The 20,843-nt window shown below is 39.2% G+C and overlaps 1 protein-coding gene across 1 annotated transcript in view; it reads right to left on the bottom strand.

Annotated features, from left to right (window-relative positions):
• Positions 1-20,843, bottom strand: part of NWD2 (NACHT and WD repeat domain containing 2) — a 69,496-nt gene that overhangs the window by 19,914 nt on the left and 28,739 nt on the right. Inside the window, exons 2-3 of the mRNA XM_044418325.1 lie at positions 17,724-17,812; positions 8,352-8,468 (exon numbers count right to left, since the gene is read on the bottom strand). Of these exons, the coding sequence (XP_044274260.1) occupies positions 8,352-8,468; positions 17,724-17,812 (206 nt within the window). The remainder of the gene's footprint in view (positions 1-8,351; positions 8,469-17,723; positions 17,813-20,843) is intronic.

Here is a 20,843-nt window from a genome sequence, read left to right as displayed (position 1 = left end):
CAACCTTTCAATCAACCAGCCCAGCAGCACAGTGGTTTAAACCACTGCGCCACCTGCAGTCCCCGATTTGGCTCTTAGACAAATGCTATTTCTTTAAAATTTGCAAACAAAACGGTATGCTATATTTAGCCACTAGATGGCATTGCATTAGAGCAAAGTGTTCAAATAAAAAAACATATTTAAAGTAACAGAGAAAATTAGAAGGTGTAATTATTTACATTACCAGCTGTTAGACATAAGAATGCTAACAGCTGTTGTGCAAATAATTATACATTCCTAATTTATCTCAGCAACTGAGTTATTGATGTCAAAACGATATGAGTTTCTTTTTTTACAGTTGTATTATATTTTCATCCTATACTTTTTCCAGGAAGCTCAGGGTGGCATACATGGTCAACCTCACCCTGTGACTGGTCCCATAATGCTGAGCTTCATGGCTAAGCAGTGATTTCAGCACAGACCCTAGTGTGATGTATGATCCACTAAACTAGCCTTTCCCAACCTGACTCCATCCAGATGTGTTGAACTACACCACCCATGAACCACAGATGGGCTCTGGGAATTGCAGTCCAACACATCTAGAAGGTGCCACGTTGGGCAAGGTTGTACTAATTTAAGGAATTTTAAGATCATATACTAGCATTTAGGGTGCGATCCTATGCATATTCAGACAAAAAGAAGAAGTCTTAAAACTCCCAGCATTCCTCAGAAAGCATGGCTGCCTGGAGAATTATCAGAACCTGTAGTACTTTGTTCAGTCTAAGCATGGATAGAATTAGGCTCTTAAAGTCACTGAAGTATCCATCTTGAAAATACATGTAACACAAGTAGATGTGGCCAAAGTTTCCTGTTCTTTGATTTGATTTGGAAAATATAAAATACAGTGACCCACAGATCTAGAATTATCTGTGAATATGGTATGTGCAATTTCAGTCTATCCCCTTCACATTCTGTATCACCTTTTTGTCTTGTACGCTCTACTAATAAACCCTCAACCGTTATTTACTTTCTTTACTTGTGGAGCATCTCCTCACTTCAGGGATAGCTATCATTTTCTAGGCAATTTTGGATGGGTGGTTGGGGGTCACATTGGCCATTCCAGCCCCATGTAAGGGCTGCATCCTTCCCCACTGCTGGAATCCCAGAGACTTTCCTGTGAAATGCACCCTGTTTCCCATCAGTATCAGGATCCCCACAGCCTGCTGAAGAGCTGGTAAGTGCACTGTTTCCTGGGAAACAATGGAAGGAATGCTGGGAAACAAGTGTGCAGGGAGCACATTCCTGTTTTCTTAACAAAATCATGCTTTCAACAGCCCCCCAAACAGTTGTTGGTGCACTGGGAGGAGCCCTGTTCTGCTGGAAGCAAAGTGCAAGGTCTCTTCTTTCTCACCAGAATTGCTGGGATTTTAGGAGTGGCAGCAGGATCAGAAGAAATTCGGTGTGGACCATACAACCATGGCATGAGGCCTAGGTTGTTGCCATATGGTGTAACATTAAGCAATTTAGGAATAAATATAAATAATTCAGTAACAGCAGTAGTAATTCTATAAAAATCTTATTTTTGGTCTCTAATTTTTCAGTCTCTTTATTCCTCAAATCATTTTGCTATGTATGTCTGGTTTTTTTCCTCACCTCATAGTCTGTGGAAAACAACGGGCTGTTACGAGCAGCTGGTCAAACTAGCTGAAACAGCTTGTAGGCACCACAGCTTATATCTCCTTGTTGTGTGTGATTTCTCCTACCCACCACAGTAGTGTGGTTGGCTCCTAAATGGCTACTAGACATGGTATCTTCTCATTCCAGGAATATCTGGGACTGCAAGGAACATAGGAATCAAATGGTCACTATCCTGGCACAAATTTGCAGGATTGTTACGGGTGGCTCTTCCTCCTGATTTGAGGAATATTCAGCGTGTAACTCAAAAACCCCCACAGTGGCCCCATATTTGGAGCCCACTGGACTCGTGAGAGAAGCTTTGAATAACAAGACATTGTGTCTTTAATGTTGCTTGGTTGTCAAATCTGAAAATTAGAAAATGGTACCCAGTGAGTAAGAAAGAACCTGTTGAGGATTTAACAATAGAACAAGCAAGACAAAAAGGGGATATAGAATGTGAAGGGGGATGGAATGAAATTGCACACACATTTGTAAATAATGCTAGATATATGCTATATTTGGTCACTGTATTTTATATTTCTGAAATTGATTTCTGTGCTTCCAAGTTTAATAATGGTTTGTTTTCTTGAAAATATAGGCATATGGTGACCTGAAAAATAACATTTTTGCTTTAATCTTTTGAAATGACATTTGATCAAAGTGAGTGATTGCTAGCCACTGACCTTTCTGCTACAGGAAGAAGGGAAGCATCACCTGTGTCCTTGCAATGTATGCCTGTGTGGGGGTGTGAGGGAATGACTACTGTACAAATTGCAGCCACAACATTGCAAGAGCAGATGCTGTTGAACAGTAGCCGGTCTGATAATGGGATTGTCATAACAAGAACAGTGTGACCAACATCATATTGGAAATGGCTATTCCATTTGAGCAGAGCTGCAGGAAGCTTGCTGAGAAAAGAAATACTACAAACAAGTTAAATTACAGGGAGTAAAGAAGCAATTGGTCAAACATCAAACTCCACCACAATTTTCTTGCCTTTATTTTTACCCTCATGTGTAAAAGCAGATGGCTAACTACAGAAGATGACACTGGTCTCTAATAAATGACACAGTAGTCAGGCAATCATAATATTATTAAGCAGTAGGTGACACATATAGACAATAAATGTTTTCTGGGAATGATCTGAAGAATGAAAGTCACTGACAAAGCACAGGGAAGCTCCTGGAACCAGTGTTCTTTCAATTGCTAAACTAGCTCTTCTAAGCAGTAGCCTCTATATATTGCTGAAATTCTATGTGCAATTAAACATAAATCATATTATTGAAAACAGTTTAAGAGGAAGGTATTTTAAGTTCTAGAGAGTAAGTACATAAAAGCACTGGAAAAGAAAGCAAGTCATGTGATTAATTTATTTATCTTCAAATTACAGAGGCCCTAATTAGAAGATGGTCAAATCTTCGGACTTTAGACGATTGACCATTCAACAGGTTGCTAGTTCTTCTACTGGAAGTATGGACACTTCAGCAAGGGGAGACAATTGCAGAATGGTAAAGGATGGGCATCAAAGGTAGAAAGGTTGGGACCAAACGTAATTATTGTTTTATGCCTACTCTGAAGCAAGCAGGACAGGGCATTTGTACGTCTATTGAGAAGTACACAGAATTGACTCATTTTCAGATAGTACCCCAAATATCAAGTGTCTGTATATCTACAGAATCAAATCTCCTGCCTGCAAAATGCAAACGGTTCTTTGCTGGGTATTTAAAGGTTTATTGCCTTTAAATCTACCACAACTTCTGTCCATGCTGGAGACAACTGCAAAGGTAGCTTGTGCTGGATGGGGAAAGGGCTTACCCTCTCTCCTAGACTCCCCATCCCTGATCTAGCAGTTTTAAAATAATCTTAGTGATATATGTATTCTAGATGTTAAGACAGAGATCCATACCTAATACCAGAACAGTGAAGGCAGCTGCAAATTAAGGCAGCTTCACCATCAGCAAAGATACTCTGAGGGGCAGTTGTGTTTTTGTATAATGAACACGTGAAAATAGCAAATCTTTTAGCTCTTGAGCCTCTGCTGTGGCTAGCAATCAGTAAAACATCTTTAAAGTTCCCAAAAATGCAGCAAAAAACTAAAACAAATCAAAACACATCATAAAAACAAGGAGAAACAATATAAACAAAAATAGAACAAGTGAACAAGTAAACAGAAGAGGAAAATATTCCGACAATACAACAGAAGAAGAGAAATAACTTAGGATGTCATCAGTCATACAAGTTTTCCGCAAGAGACTTTTCTAACAGAAAGGATCCTTTATTTTGTGGGGTTCGCCATAGCAGGGTCTCTTTGGCAGATCTTAAATACTGGGGGCTGGGATTGTATGGGAGAGGGCATACTCTCAGACATTCACATCCCAGACTATTCACAAGGCATGCAAGAAGAAACTGCTTAGTCCTTGCATCCAATTAATTGTCCTTATCTTTAGGAATGTTTGGGTGAAAAGGCAGCTTGACTTAAATCATTTTTAATTGAGAAATAAACTGAAAATAATACACAGCATCTTTCTTTTTGCTTCTCCTCTACCCACAACTACAAATTTCTTTTGATTTTTTAAAAAAAATATCTGCAGAAGAAAGTATCAAGAAATTCCATGTAACTTCTAGGTATGCCCTAAGGTAACTGCTTTTGTTTTTCAACAGAATTGTTACAGATTCTTTTATAGGTAAAGAAATAGCCTTTGTTGTTTTCAAACAATTCTCTGCTAAATTTTGAACTTGGTCTCCAAGAAAAAAAAAAGACAGCATGGAATTATATTAACTGCTTATCCATGTCCTTGGAATATACTGCCTTTATTTCTAAACCCACATTATTTGCATGAGTATATGAAAGAAATGTGTTGCTTGCAACCTTGTCAAATGTACCAATTAGAATCAATGAATAAACATCAAAGTAGCTTCACAAATACAGGCTGTTTTCTCGATTTGAAAGACTGAAGTTTCTATGATTGCCATTGTTACTATTCTTTAAGAAGTACTGTGATTCAGTCTGTACACTGAAGAGCAGTAAAGCTTTTAAAATCCAAAACATGACTGCAAAATTGTTAGAAATAAGCTTCAATTCAATTTCTGTGAACGTGCTAGCATAACCAGCAATTAAGAGCAAACCTTAGTTCTACATAATAGAGAAACTGCCAACAGGTGACAAAGAGAATCTCTACATTTTCCTTCCCCATCAAAAAAAACAGGGAATTTTTACAAGCAAACAAAAATCTCAGTGAGTTAATTTGCTGGCTAACAAGCGTAGAGAATCCTTCCATTATGTGATATTCCTATTGATGGTGATCTTTAAATACCAAAAGGCCTTGCACAGCCTTTTGCAGAGTTAGTTCCCTGAATCACCTTCTCCGAGAAGAGAACACAAAGTTGTACTGTCTATTTTTGTCTTGCCTGTGTAGTGAAAGCAAGGCAGTATTTTGCAAGATTCCACATGGTGAATTTCTTCTAAAAAGAGGAGATAAGACTGAGGTTGTCTAAAAGTGGCAACTCACTTCTAGCAGGCAAGCACTTGTAAAAGAAAGGCAGTCTCTGAGTCACAGGCCCAAGAGGGGAGCCAACAAAATAAATCAAACCAACAAAATAAATCAGAACACAACTAGAAAACAGCAAAGAAGCCAGAAATGACAGAAATAATTTTTTAAAAATCAAAAAAGGAGGTAAAAAGACAACTGACATGGGTTAGCTATAGTCTAGAACAAAGTTCCCTGAGGTGGAGAACCTGTGATGCTTGAAAGATAATTGAGAAGGAAGGCAACATTCTCTTCCTTTTGATCTTGTTTGGTTGGAGGCTGGAATGGGGCTTTAGCCAACACTCTAACCTAGCTACAGAAGCTTCCTGAATGGGGCTCTGGACAAGCACATAAACCCATGTAGAATTGCGCAGAGGCTACTCAGAAGAAAAGAAACTCTCCATGTTAAATGCATGTCTTTGTATAAACTAGAAGCCTAATATTTTGGCTAATGTAGGTACTCCTGCACTAGCACCTATCACCTAACTGCAATTAACAAACCATAGGATATTCTGACCTATTCGTTTCTTTCTTTCTTTCTTTCTTTTATTTATTTATTTATTTATTTATTTAAACATTTTTTTTGCAGCCCCATTCGCTGAAGCCTCGGGGCGGCTTACAACAAAAAATTAAAATAACATTTTAATTATCCATTTAATTAATTATCCATATTACTTATCCATTTTTATCTCTTTCTCTTGCACCACTTCTTGCCTGCCACTCTCCCCACCCAAGCCCTTCTCCCGCATCTTCTCACTCTCGTTTTGCCTATTTTCTCCCTAAATTTGTATCACTCTCAGCACCTATTCCCCACATGGTCTTCTCTCTCCCTGATGCAGGCACTGTTCTTAGCCGAGTATCAATGCCACAGTACAATAGAAGCTATTTCCTGACATTCCCAACCTGGGTATCTGTAGCATAAGAAATAATCTCCAGTTTCCTTTTAAGATGACCTGCCTAGACTGAGGATAGATGATGGTTGTTAAACATACTGATGTTAACAAGCAAATGATTTTCTTAATAATTTAAGATTTGCTTTAAAAATTCAGGAACAGCTGTCATACAGATGAGCAACAATGCATATGCAAAAAGATACACTCTTATCCTGCCTCTTCCATAAAGGAGCAAAGATTGAGGTCAGCTCCTGCACTTTAATTTACTTTAACAAATTCCACTTATTGTTCTATGAATGCAACTATATTGTGCTAGCCATAGGCTATAGCAATTTCTGTTACTTGTATGAATCTAAAATCGGATCCTGTACCATGCAAACCCAAATCATATGCCCATGACTGATTGTGCCCATCAAAAAGTCCAGTAAATATTTGCTAATTTTGCATATATTACACTACTGCCATTATTAAGGACTGGGGGCTGTATTAGGGTTAGGGTTAGGCTGGATTAATTTTTAATGAAAATTTGATAGCAAGGTCCAGAAAAAGTGGCACAAGAATTAAGGTTCAATGGCAAATACAGCCGGCTTTTGCCATTGAACCATAATTACAACTAAGAACAAGTTATATAGAGTTGGGTAAAACAGATATTGTGACTTAAAACTCTTACTACCTGGAATTAAGCTTTAAGAGAAGCTTTTCAAACTTTTAGAATTGGAAAATGCACAAAAGCCTGCAAACAACCAATCCATGGGTGGTGGTTGGGAGAAACATGTGTGAGAACCAGGAAGAAACATGGTCACCCAGGAATAATGCCACCTGTAACAGGTTAAATTGGGTTGCCTTGGAAAGATTAAGCACAGAGATTTCTTTCTTTAAGTTGGCTGAAGAGTGCATTATTCATTGACAATCAATGCTGTTATTTTCCAAAGGAAGATGAAACAAAAGCATTTATACTTCTCCCCAGCCAGAGGGCATGTTCAAAAAACAATACAAATTGTGCTTGGTTTATGGCACAATCCAACTAATGTTTAGACAGAAAACCATTCCCCGGGGAATTATAGACCCTTTTTCCTGATGCATAGGATTGTGCTTTTAGTGTAGTAGCTAAGAAACTGAGCTACTAATTAGGAGCTTCATAGTTTGATCTTGCCTTTGCTATGAATTCATTTTCGACAAGCCACTCCCTTTCAGACTGAGCACTCCCCATCTGCAATATGGTGAAGCTAACCTATCTTACAGGGTTTTATAAGGATTGCAAGATAATGTACATAAAGCCTTTTGCACATCAGAAAATAATTAACCAAATGCTAAATATTACAGTTATGAAGCAAAATTAAAGATATGCACTGGAAAGACTTTTCACGCTGTATACTTAATGACAATGGAAAGACTTTTCACGCTGTATACTTAATGATAATTTCTAGATGACAACATTTTGTGTATAATTAGCTGAAATAAATCATATCTGTCTGGCAAGATTTCACTACTATCCATTTAATGAATAGCAAATTTGGCTTGGGGTTATATGAGGCTGCTTCAGATTAAGTCATACAGTAAGACTGTCAGGGGCCATTCCCGGGGCTGGTACCCAAGCTCCTGTCATTTCCAGGACTGTAAAAAAAATCAACCAAGGTTTTGTGCATGCAAAACAGGAATCCTGCTACTGAGTGGTTTTAGTACTGATTTATACAAAAATGTGTCCACCTATTAACTTTAGAACCAAAGCACTTTTGGACTATGTGGCATAGTGTACTGGTTAAGAGAATGGACTATGGTCCTATGTAAAAGACAACTCAGTAAAAGGAGGGAAATGCTAGAGTTTATACCAAAATATGCAAAATGCAGAAATTAACAACTCGGGGGTGTTTTATTTATTGCTTCTACCATGTTTGTCTTTCAGTCATCACCATAACCATGAACTTTCTAAATGTCTTTAAATAAGTCACTGGTTACTCAGCCTCAGTATTTATTTATTTATTATTTATTAAAACACTTTTATGCCGCCCCATTCGCCGAAGCCTCAGGGTGGTATCCTTCTCCTAATCTGCACTGTGGAGGAGATGCTGATGATACTGTGTAGCACTACTAGGTCATTACAAGGGTTACTGAAATAATATGCTACATAAAAGGCTAAGTGGCATCTGCAAGTATAAAGCCCAAATAAAAATAAAAAAATGCTTAGATCTTTTATTAAAGGTACATCCTGAAGAAAAAAGACTATCTTCACTAGAGATTCTTGGTTAGTTAGGTAAAGCATTATTTTTATACCCACAACAAAACATGGACCTGCAGATGTTTTCAGGCAATCTTCCAACAGCCTCATACGAGTTTTCTGAAGCTCTGGGCTGTCCCATTCTTCTGGCTCTATTCCCCAATACAGGTCGATGACCTGGAAATCCAACAAACAACAGTCTTGTCAATGTACATTGTAATGTAACATTCTGATGCATAACAGTGAAGCAGTAATTTAAAAGATTTGGTGTGACTATTAGTACTTCAGGATATTAGCCAATGACAAATTCCTGCAGAACCTTAAGAAACCTAAAACCAAATTAGAGAAGAGGATGAGAAATAACATTATTAGATCTCTTGATGCTGGGGTAATTTTTGTTCCTTTAGTTCCAAGTAGCTCTACTAGAAGTTGGGTTGATTTGGATTAGGACAATAGTGCTGAATGAAAGATTGTTTTCCCATCATGTCATTTCCACAGCCTAAATCTCTCCACTTCTTATTTGCTCAACTGAGGAAAACACACACATCATGGCTGCCTTCAACTGATTCAGGGCCCCTTTCAGCAGCTCTGACCTAACAATTCTGCAAAGGAAATCAACTGAACCCTAGCATCTCATGTATTTTGGCTCATACAAAGACAAAACTCTGAATATATATTCAATATTAAATACTTTATGCAGGGTGATTATTAGTAATTCTCTACAATTGCACCGGTGATCTTTCAATGATTTCGGACTATCTTATCCACTGTAATTTTTTTTGCGATGTACACATTTTTAAAGAGTATATCTGAAAAGTAACTCTAAATATAACTCTCGTGGATTCTCAGTGAAATAGGAACCAAAACTCACCCTCTTCATGACCAGACAAGAGAACCAGCAAATCTTGAATTATAAGCCCTTTATTCTCTTAATTTCAAACACTAGAAAGTAAGAATCTTCCTTTCCAAGTTGTGGGTCAGTATTTATTATTTGATTTATTTGATTTATATCCTGCTTTTTTCTTCCAGATGCAACGCAGCTTACATCATTCTCTTTCTCCTGTTCTGAAACTTATTTCCAGAACAACAGCCCTGTAAGGAAGGCTGGGTGTCTGTGATTGGCCGAGGTTGGCTCCATGGCCAAACAGGAAAGAGAACCAAGGTCTCCTGAGTCTATGTTTCCCAGATAGTAAACTCTTTCATCCCATCTTTTGAAAGGGATGTTATCTTCACTCATACTGGAAACCTTTTATCTCCATCTTGAGTCCTTAACTCCTCTTGCTTATTTCATGGAGGGCTCTCTACTACTCCCGCACCTGTAGATCCAACATCCCCTAGCTGTTCTTGTCTCTTCTAGAACGTGTCTGGTGAAGAGTGACCCCTTGCTCACTTTGAAAGTGAAGTCTCCTTAAAGGGACTTGCAGTGATCTTAATTAGGCTTCTAGTTAACTATCTTCAGTTGCTCCCCTGCCCCCCCATTCATTTCTAAGCACTTTTGGTCCCATGTGCATCCTTGGCCAAAATGTATCCCCTCTGTGCTTTGTGCTTTTTTGCTCCACCTATTCCAAAATAAGTGTCCATCCCTTTCCAACACCTCATTGCCTTGCAACTTCCCTTTCTTTAGGCTCTCTTTCTCCCTCTTCACTTGATCCTAATCAACCTGTCTACTTTCCTCTGTTCTCCATTATAATTCTCCTTGTTCGGCCACCTCCATGGTTCTGTCCAGCTTCCAGGTGGACATGCAGACTGCCTGTGCCATGTCAGTCACAAATACCAGAGAACATAGTCAGCTCAGGCCTGCACTTACAGTAGATACCACCGCTCCACGACCAGAAGTGGTGTTTGAGAGTATGTGTGTTAAACATGTGTGTCACATCATGCAAGTACACAAAGATCTTAGGCTGGTGACAGTTCCCTTTTGATATCATGGGACTCGTATTATGTGGGTGTAGAAAGAGGGGCTAAGGTCTTGCATGTTGCATTCTAGTCAGATAAAGTCATCTGATTCTAAGCAGCAGGCAGAGGTGAGCAGCTGACTTTGCAGTTTTGAGATTACCTAGAGAAGGTTCTCAGACAGAGCGTAAGAATCAACCCACCTTGGAAAGAGAGGGAGGGTCTATCCAATGGAGTTCAAGGGAAAGTGGAACAGAGGACTAGAGTTTGGTAGATCTGAGGACAAAGCCCATCATTTGGGAGTGCATTTCAAAGCAGAGCCCAGCACCTTGGGCAAGCACAGGGACAGCCCCCAAGCTCGAATCTGTCTATCAACCTAAGGTAGACAGCTAAAAATAACTTTGCTAAGGAAATGGACCTTTCCTTCTTGCTTTTCTAGCAGTTGGCTCAAAGATAAAAAAAACAAAAACAAAAACCAAAAGACTGGCTGGAAATCCTTTTCCTTCCAGAAAAGACAAGCCAGTACAACACAGTCACATACTTGTAATGCCACTTTTATTCTTGCTACTTAATATTTTGTTGTTTGGAAGCAAAAGTCCCGATGAGTATGAAATGACAGATGGCTTGCTGTTAGACTTTTTGTCCCTGCAGATCCAGTCTGAATAATGTTAATAAGATGCAAAGTTAGTGCATGCAAAAAACCTTGCTACATTTATTTAAAGAGATCGAAGTGATACTGTGAGGTTTCACTTCATATTTTAGCTCAGATGGATAGAAGGTACATTACTGCATGGCAGTACTTAAAGGAGCAAAACCTAATGAAGTAATTTGGACAAATGTATTTAGCATGGTGCTACATCACATATCTTTTTTCCTGCACCTGCAATTCTTAGTGCCAGTTTACACATTAAAGCTGTAACATGGAGATGAGATAAAAAGTCCTTTTACGTGATACGTATGTGGGATATGAGCAGGGAGCAAGGGCTTGTTTTGTGGAACAGTGGGAATAAGCAGAGGTGGGAGAATAGGAGACAAACAGACTGCATGCGGAGTGCATCGGAATGGGGCATCAGATTCCACTGCAATTGTCTTCTCATGATTTGCTTGCTGACAACAATTTTCTATGAAATGAAAGTTTTCAGTCAGCTTTATGCTCCAAATTCCTGTAGTGAACCTCATTCTCTGGCATGCACATGACACTGTAACAATGCAATCCTACACATGTCTACACAGTAATAAGCCCCAATGAGTTCAATGTGATGTAGTGCAAGATGAGTGAGTGTAGCCTTGAAGATGCTAAAAACTATTAGTATTTAGAAATTAGAACTTCTATTAAGGGAAGGATGATAGGAGTTCCCATTAATAGTATTATTTATGGGCATATCTTTAACCAAAACATGTAACGATGTCAAAAACTTGGAAATATGGACAGTGCATTTAAATCTTTGAGATTCTCAAGAACTACAGCAACAAGCCCATGGAACTGCACAATTCTTTTACATATTAATGTACAGTCGAGTAAAACTAATTTTAAAATTTTAAAATGACAATAATCCTCCAAAACTGACATTTATTTAACATCAGTATTCACACTCTGTGCTACTCAAAAGCAATTCACTGACCTTTAAAAATTAAGCAACTAGCAAAAGAAAAGCCTGGCCTTCAGCACAAGTTGGCATACTGCTGTCCCAGTTCTGGTTTTCATGTGCCAAGCATAATCACATCATTGCAATTCAATATTTTTGGCCACTGAACTGCAATAATTTGATGCCTGATTGGGTATGCACATACTATTGTATAAAGTAAGAACCCAGTCCCAGTTATTTTACTGTTATGTGCTATAACTGACACATAGCTGATATTTTTGTGCCACTGAGATTGTTGTTGTAGGGAAAAGCCAGTTGTTGCTGAGAAGCATTTGGTTCAGAATTATCCAAATGTTCAATGATAGGATAGTTGTTGATAACAAGCATATCGACAATAGACAGTTAATCAATTAGTCAACAATATAATGGTAGAAATCAGGGAAGAATACGGAAATGTTTATGTTAATGGTGAATACAAATACTCTCAGATTGGCTGCACAGATGCACATCATGTTACGAAGAAACAATGTTCCGTTACATAATACATGATTGTGCCCCTAAATTGTTGGCTGAAATCATGGAGTTGGCTCCAGTCATGGAGCCAACAGGAGGGAGGCATCCCTCAGGCAACTCAGAGATTTAATTACCCTTATTGCTTTAACAAGCACCTGCCCCCCCTCGCCAAGCATGATGAATTGCAACCTTTCTCCCTGGAGAAAGACAAGGAGCACTAGGGATGTCTCTGCCTTCATTTTTGTGGCCTGCCTCCAAACACAGTGTGAGCCAGGGAATATCTTTTTCTGACCCTGGAGATGGTAAGCAATTCAGGCAGAGGATAATCTTACTTAATCTTACTAATCTTATTCAGACTTATATTCAAAGTGCAACTTCACACCAAAGACAAGAACCTCTCCCATCCCAACTCAAACTATGGCCAGCCAACATGACTGAACCCTGAATGGTACATAAGATCTGCTTTATAAATTATAAACTAACTACATTATTTGTATCCCTTTTACTGTGGGAAGACGTTGGAGAAGGATTCACATCTGAACCATTGTTTCTGAAGTGCTATATCCAATACTGTTACCTATAGAATGTAATTATTTTGCAACAGAATTTACATATTATAACAGAAAGGCCAACAAAATTCATTCAAGAGCCCTTGAAAAATCCAATGAAAAACTGCTGAATTTTTGAGAACTTAAATAAATTAGATAATTAAAATCAGGGTGCTTGCCAGAAAATTAGAACAGTAGCTGATCTTTAAAACTGATGTCAAAATACATTTTAAGGTGCTAGCAGTAATCCCTTTAATAGTCAGCTCTCAGCTGGTGGGCGCTATTAGGACTGCAGCCAAAATGGGGTCATACTGTGGTAACTCTCAGGTTTGCCTAAGTACAAAAAACATTTAGGAAAATAAATCCTAAGGGGACAAAAATGCAGGAGTATCTCAAAAAGAATGTTCAGTATCTACAGAAAGCAGTGTGAGGAAAAGGAAAACTGAAACCAGAAGGGGAACGAACAGGAACAACCTAGACAAGGGCTGACTGCCTGGTCCCCCAAACTGAAGCACTTTGTGCTGCAACATTTTACTTGAAGATCGTATTTGTCAGAATTCCAGCTTGACATGGGTTTTGGACTTTCTCTTTTGATCAATTATTTTTTTCAACATCAACAGCAGTAATGAAAAGAATAAAATAAATCAATTCAGTTATGCTACCACATACATGCTAATTACTTTACATAATGAAGTGAACAACTTTCAGAGGTTTGATAGATCATGTATATTTCAGCAGTATTGGCACCGTTCACAGATAACTGAAAAAACTGAAACACTTTCAAATAATGTATTCAGGATATATCTATTACAATATTTCCTCAAGGAAGAACATGCATCTAAGGATCACCTCGGGCACTGCTGTAAAGTTTTCATGTAAGCCAGACACTGTTTGGATTTTCCTATTCTTCAATGAAGTATTATAACTATGTATAGTGAAAACAAACCCATTATTACTTATTGAATTAGTTGTGGGGAAAACTTTCAGCCTGTATACCATATTTGCTCCTGTGTAACCTGCTGGGGAGCATGTACTAGTGGTAGGTAAAGCCAAACCAACATTCTTCCCATCTTCTTTTCTTGCTTTCTTCCCCTCCCATTTCCCCTTATCTTTCTCTCCATCTACTCTAATTTTCTCTCCTAGCTGCCGTCCCTCCCTTGGAAAATTGTCCCTTCCCCCATGAAGCTATTAGCCTTAGACAAAAGATCCCATTTGTGCGAATGGGACCTTGTCCTCAAAACTAAACAGCAGTGGGGTGATAATGATGGCAGGGACAAGGAAGGACAACTATGCTTTGAAGTATCCATGGGCCAAGGCTCCAGCCCATTGCAAAAGTACTTTTTCCCTTTACACTTCAATGTTCATAGCCAGAGTAGGCCCTGTATACAAAGGCTCCATGGGCCATATCCAGCCCATGGGCAAGGAGTTCCCTACTCCTGCTTTAAATATTGCAATAGAAAAAATAAAGCATTTCTCTGACCAGGCTCCTCCCATTCTTGTGTTCCTGGAAAACTCATGATTCCTAGCAGGAAATAACGATAATAGCAAGTACCAGCAGGAAAATGTATGTTGATTGCTATCAAAAATTGACAAAATGTAAGAGATTCCATTCTCTTGCCAAAACAACTCTGCTGCGAGTATCTGTTCTTCTGTCTTCAGAGCAAGGGAAAGGTCAATCTGTCTCTTGGCTATTGGACTACAAGAATACTACTTTGTTTCATCTTGCCTCCCTAGTGTAAGCTACCGTTTAGTCTTTAAATGCTGGTTAATAAGCCACTTCTTTGTTCTGATTTCCCTCCTCTCCCCTATTCCTGCTGTTTCCTCCCCTTGTGTGTTAGTCATTACTTAGCTTGTAAGCCAGAGGGTAGCACCTTTGTCTTTACATTGTTTTATGTACAGTGCCTTAGATACTGCCAAAATTATAACAACAAGAAGAGATTGACATACAAAGCAAAAACAGAATTATCAGTGGAAACAGCATGCTGTATTGTTTCTCCTGTACAGAATTCTGCATTTCTTTTCTAATGTTTTCCAACAAACTTGAAATTATTTATGCAGGAACATGAAAGAATAATTTGATTGGTCACAATCTGGACTCAATTTCAAACAATGTAAACAAAATGTCTAGTAGTTGCATATGGGTTGTCATCTGCCCTAAGGAATGCTTTTGATTTAAAATTACAATCATGGCTTTCATTTTTATTTTTGGATCTAGAGAAATCCCTTAAGATTGCATCTAGGCAAGAGTTTTCCATGTATTTAAATTGGACACAGGTCTGAGTTCCGTGTGTAATGCGTTCATCAAACTGTGCTTTCATACCACTTTGTCTATATTTTTCCTACCAGGAAAATAAGTCTGTTAAGGAGAAAAGGATGGAATAGCCACACAATTGCTTTTGATTGGTAGCACTAGAATTCCTCCATCTAGAAGCACCTTTGGGGTCATGTAATGAAGGGCTGATGCAACCTTCTGTATAGAAAGCACTCTTGGAGAGGATGATTTATCTCAGAGAAGTGGCTGGAGGGAAGTAATCCTTCCCTTGCCAGTGGGTTTCACTCTGAAAATTGACCCTTCTTGTTGCTCTTAATCCCTGCCAGAGTGTTGGGATCTGTATTCACTTTTCCCTCAGAAATAAAAAAGCAATGAAGAGAGGAATTTCAGTGGAAAAGTGATTGACGTGGAAAGATTAAGCAATGCTTTATTTCTGGCTCTTCTTCAGAACACCTTTGCAATAGAGAAGGGGAAGCAGGTCCTTTGTTACATGATTTAGCTGCAGTGTAGTATGTAATCCGTTAGGTAAAGGCTTCCACTATTATTGCAAAGAAGTCTCATGAGATCTATTGAATCAATAACTGTCTATGATGAGTAACAGCCAACTTTAAGCTGAAAGTACCTAATTATATGTTGACTTCAAGGAGCCTTTGGGTAAAATGCACCTGAGGTTAAAAGTGTAAGACAACTGCAAACACTCTGTGATCTTTCAAGCAACAGAAGTACAGTCCAGTCTGCAATAATGGTATGTGCCTACTTTCTCCCTGTCCTGGAATTTTCTCATATATTATGCAGTGAGAAAATCAGTTTTTCTACTGACAGTATACCTGACAGGCAGCCACAGCTAAGACTGACTCTTTAATTAGTGTAAGTGTGCTTGCAAACACAAGGTTATCCCAGTAGTTTGCTCACATTTAACATTTTTCGAGTGTACACTTTAGAACATCTGAAATATATACAAGAACAGATTGTGTGCATTGGTGATTTAAAGTAATTGGTCGTACAGCTTGGACAACTGAGGATGTAACACAGTCAACTGTACAGTTAATCTATTACAGTGGTACCTTGGCTCATGAACTTAATCCGTTCCAGGACTCTGGTTGTGACCCAAACTGGTTGTGAGTCAAGTTAAATTTCCCCATAAGGTTCAATGTAAATAAGGTTAATCCATTCTGTAACTTTTTTTTAATCAGAAAAACGTGAAGCAAAGTGACAAAGAACAACAAAGACCGCAGCCATCTCCCTGCCCTCCCCGAGCATTGCCATCTCCCCAACCCCCAGCATGACTGCGATCATGCCCATCATCCCTGCACGCACCCGTCATCCTGGCACATGGGTGGGGGGAGAGACGGGCATGAATGTGGGCGCACTGTGGGGGGAGAGACGGGTGCGAACATGGTCATCCTGGTGGGGAGAGACAGGTGCGAATGTGGGTATGCTTGGGGGAGGGAGATGGGCGTGATCGTACTGGGGGGGAGATGGCCAAGATCGTGGTTGCACTCGTGCACAAAAGATGGGCGCAATCACGGGTATGCTTGTGCAGGAAAGACGGGCATCATCTCAGCCATCTTTCCCCTGCCCCCAGCATGATTGTGGCCATCTCCCCACTTGGGGGTGGGTTGGGGAGATGGCTGTGGTCACCACCCAATACAGAGTTCACGACCTGAGTCAAAATTTTTATGAAATTTTTGTTTGCGACCCGATTAGGTCGTGAACTGAGGTGTTCATGAGCCAAGGTACCACTGTACTAAGCTGTCTTATTTTAAAATGAAAGAATACCCAGACAGAAATAAGGAGACAGCCAGTTTAGGCCTTTATCTGTAAGCTTATTTTCTAGAGGTCAACTTGTCAAAAATGAGGGCACTGGTAAAAAGGAATCTGAAAAGGAAATGAAGAGGATCAGAAAGTTGGGGATTATTCAGAATTACAATAATAGAAACTCGTCTAGAAAGTATACCTCAGGACAGGAAGGATATCACCAAGTCCAAGAGGATGCTAGCATGACTGCTGAGCAGAGTCAAAGAAGCTGTTAGAGGCAAAACAGCTTTCTTCAGGATGGAAGTCTTGCCCAAACAAAGAAAATGAAGAGAACAGAAATTTGCACTAGAATGTAGTAGAGTGACAATGTCCAAATTAATATTTATTTATTTATTTAAAACTTTCTGTATCATCCCATACTTAAAAGTCTCAGGATGGTTTACAGCAAATATTATTAAATGATCCAGTCCCACTGAGTCATAGCTCTGACTATGAAAAGAGTCAGGTATGGAAATCTATATTTCCTTTCCCAGGCTAACCTTCAGTTACTTATAAACTATTCTGTGCTTGCCATTATTTCTAATTAAAGTCTACCTCTTCCCCAAGATCTCTGCAAATTATTCTTATGAACTGGGGATCCAGGGATGATGGATAGATAGCCAGAGCCAGTATGGGCAAGAGAAGAACGGAGAGAAGAGGGCTACAGTGATGTACAGTTATAGCCGTCTGGGGATGATCCTGACCTTTTGTAAATGTTCTATATAGACAGAAATGGAATAGACAGTGTTCTTTATTATATATATTTTTTGTAAATTAGGCTTATGAACATCACCGTGTAAATATTTAATGAGGAAAATCTTACCTGAAATTCCAGCCCATAATTTTCCCTGCAGAATTCCCGCAGCTTAGGATACACATGTTCTCGCAATGCGCTTCTTTCTGCCACTGTATCTGTAGCAAGAGGGGAGAAAGCTTGTTAATAATATTTCTGACAACTGTATATTTTTAGTAGATTTATGCAGGCAAGAACACGAATCTTAAAAATTGTAAGTATAAGCTTAAAGGCTGAAGTCTGAGTTCTCTGCTGTAGGAAATAATTTGCTGAACTGAAATGATTGCTGTGATATTTACCAATATTCAGTTTAATACTCCTTCCAATGATTCAACTGTTCTGCCATACATAAGACTCCTAGGATTGTTACAGTGAACAATATTTGTAGAAAGAGAAGGAACTCCAAAGTCTAACTGCAGTTCTGCTGCTACAGAAAAGAAGTATATTTAAAGATTTCTATTATAAGGTTTTTGGGGCAGAGAGGGGGGATGCAGAGGGGCATGGAAGAGAGAGCACTACCAGCATACATAGTGCTTCTGGGCAAACACTTAGCCAAAATCAGCTGTCAACTGTTTTGCAAGGCAGGAGATGCACAGAGGCAACCTAGATCTCCGTGCTCCTTCTGGGCTCCACAGGATGCCCATAATCTTCCAAGGCAACCTCCATTATTAGCTTTCCCCCTCAATTTCCCAATACAAAAGAAACAGTAAAGTTCTTCACTCATCATGTCCCCATTCTCTCACTTTAACTTTCCCTCTCCATTCTCCACATTATTTTATATTTTAAAAGTAAGTGTTTCAAGTCCGTAAATAAGATGGTAATCAAAAATTGGATAGTTAAATAGGAAAAATAACTTTAAGTAATAAAAATAGAATAAAAGACACTTTACTTTGCTAGACTGGTTTTGCAGTGGACTATATTGCCCAGTATATAATTCAAGAACATTTCAACTTTTGAAAATGTAATCTGTGGACAAATGAGGACAAATATTTGAAAACCCTGCTATCATACACACATATTCATTAATGAGGAAGGACTGGCTGTAACCGTTTGTATTTTCTGCATCAAACTTGAGTTTGCCATTAATAATTTGTGAAAAAGCCAACAGTTCTCAATCAATGCCATGATACAGGGAAACAAAGTAGATTGTCTTTTCTTGGTGAGTGCTTCGACATATTGTAAGAACAGGTACATTTCACATTTGAGATTTAAGAACATCCAAGTAACATTCAGTGACAGCCTCTCCAAAGTTCCCAGGGAGCACAGTGGAACAGCTGCCACTGGTTCACGTCTTTGAGATTTGAGTAGCATAAATTGTATTTTAGTAAATTATTATTTTTGGTCAGTAGTTCAGAGGTATGCAAGTGCACACCTCTGATTAGCCAAAATTTGAAGTCATGCTTGGTCAATGCTGTTACAAGTTCTCTTGTCAAATTGTGGGAGACAACTATCATGGACAATAACAAATCAAATCTGTAGATAGGTTTCATTGTTACGTTTTCAGTTATCAGTTGTCAAACTGTGGGATCACCTTTGCTAGGAGACACAAGGGGGAATGTGATCCTGTTGATCCTCCTGAACCGCTCAGCAGCTTTCAACACGATTGACTGTGGTGTTCTTCTGGACAGGCTGGCTGGGTTGGGAACTGGAAACACTGCTCGGCAGTAGTTTCTCTCCTGCCTGATTAAAGGTGGTGCTGGCGGATTACTGCTCTGCTCTATGGCAGTTATGCCATGGGATACCACAGGGCTCCATTTTATCCTCCATGCTTTTCAACATCTACATGAAAGCGCTGGGAGAGATAATTCAGAGGTATGGGCTGAGGTGTCATCAATATGACATTGAGCATTACCTCTCTTGTTTATCTAACCCAGGTGAGGCAGTGACCATTCTAAATCAGGGTAGTGAACTGGATGAAGGCCAATAAGCTCAATCCAGACAAGATGGAGGTGCTGTTGGTGGGTGGATCAACTGTCCAACTGTGAGATTTTCAACCTGTCCTGGATAGGGTTGCACTCCCCCTAAAGGACAAGGTTCATATTTGGGGGTGCTCTAGAATTGTTGCTGGAGTCACAAGTCGACTCAGTGGCTAGTTACCCTGCCTGGACACACAGAGGCTGGCCATGGTTATCCATGCTCTGGTAACCTCTCATCTGGACTGTTGCAATGAGCTCTATGTGGGACTGCCTTTGAAAATGGTCTGGAAAATTGACCATTATTCAGAACAGGGTAGTGTGGCTATTAATAAGGACTGGACCATGAGATCACATCATGTCAGTCCCCTTTCAGCTGCACTGGCTGCCCGTTGAAGTTGCCAGGCCCAATTTAAAGTGCTTCTAACATTAAAATCCCAAAATAGCTTTGGGCCAGGTTATCTGATGCAATGCCTTGTCTCTTATGTTCCTACCCAACCCTTAAAGTCACTTGCCAAGATCCTTTTCAAGGACCCCCGCCCCCAAAAAGAAGAAGTGTGGCAACCAGGAAAAAAGCCTTTTCAGTAGTGGCACCCTATCTCTGGAATATGCTCAGACAGGTTCGCCTGGCACCATCCTTGTCATATTTTTGTCCCAGGTGAAAACATTTTATTTTCCAGTTATTTAAATAGTTAACTTTTGTGGTGCTAGTTTTAAGTAGTATTTTATTATCTATTGTGCCAGTATGTATTATTACTTGTTGCTATGCTGGGAGGGGGGGTTAAATTATTATAGCTGCTGCAGTCATTGTCTTGTATTGTTTTACTGTTTATTTAATATGAGTATTTTATGAATTGTGTATCTGACTTTAAATCCCTAAACTCCCCAGAGACCCTGCAGACTAATGGGGCAGAATAAAAATATAATAACATAAACAAACAAACAGCAAGCTGTCAAGAGAGAAAAAAAGCCACAAGGGTAACTTTGCTCACAAAGACTACCTCTCCTTTTGGGTGTGATCCTCTAGTTTTGTAGCAATGTCCTGACAGTTTTCCCTCCCCACCTTTTCAACAGTTCCCAGGTACTCTGGAAAGGTAAGAGCTATACCCCCATTTTCACAAGATCTTTCTTTTGACAGCTTTACAGGAGAGGTTGTTTGTTTAAGTAGCATTTTTTCCTCAGAGCTAAACAGGGTTGTTCTGACAAATTTCATAGCTGTATATGGAATCTGTCAAAA

Source organism: Varanus komodoensis, unplaced genomic scaffold (genome assembly GCF_004798865.1).
Source record: "Varanus komodoensis strain SLA01 unplaced genomic scaffold, ASM479886v1 scaffold9, whole genome shotgun sequence".
Taxonomy (NCBI): domain Eukaryota; kingdom Metazoa; phylum Chordata; class Lepidosauria; order Squamata; family Varanidae; genus Varanus; species Varanus komodoensis.
This window is presented reverse-complemented; position numbering and strand designations above follow the sequence as displayed.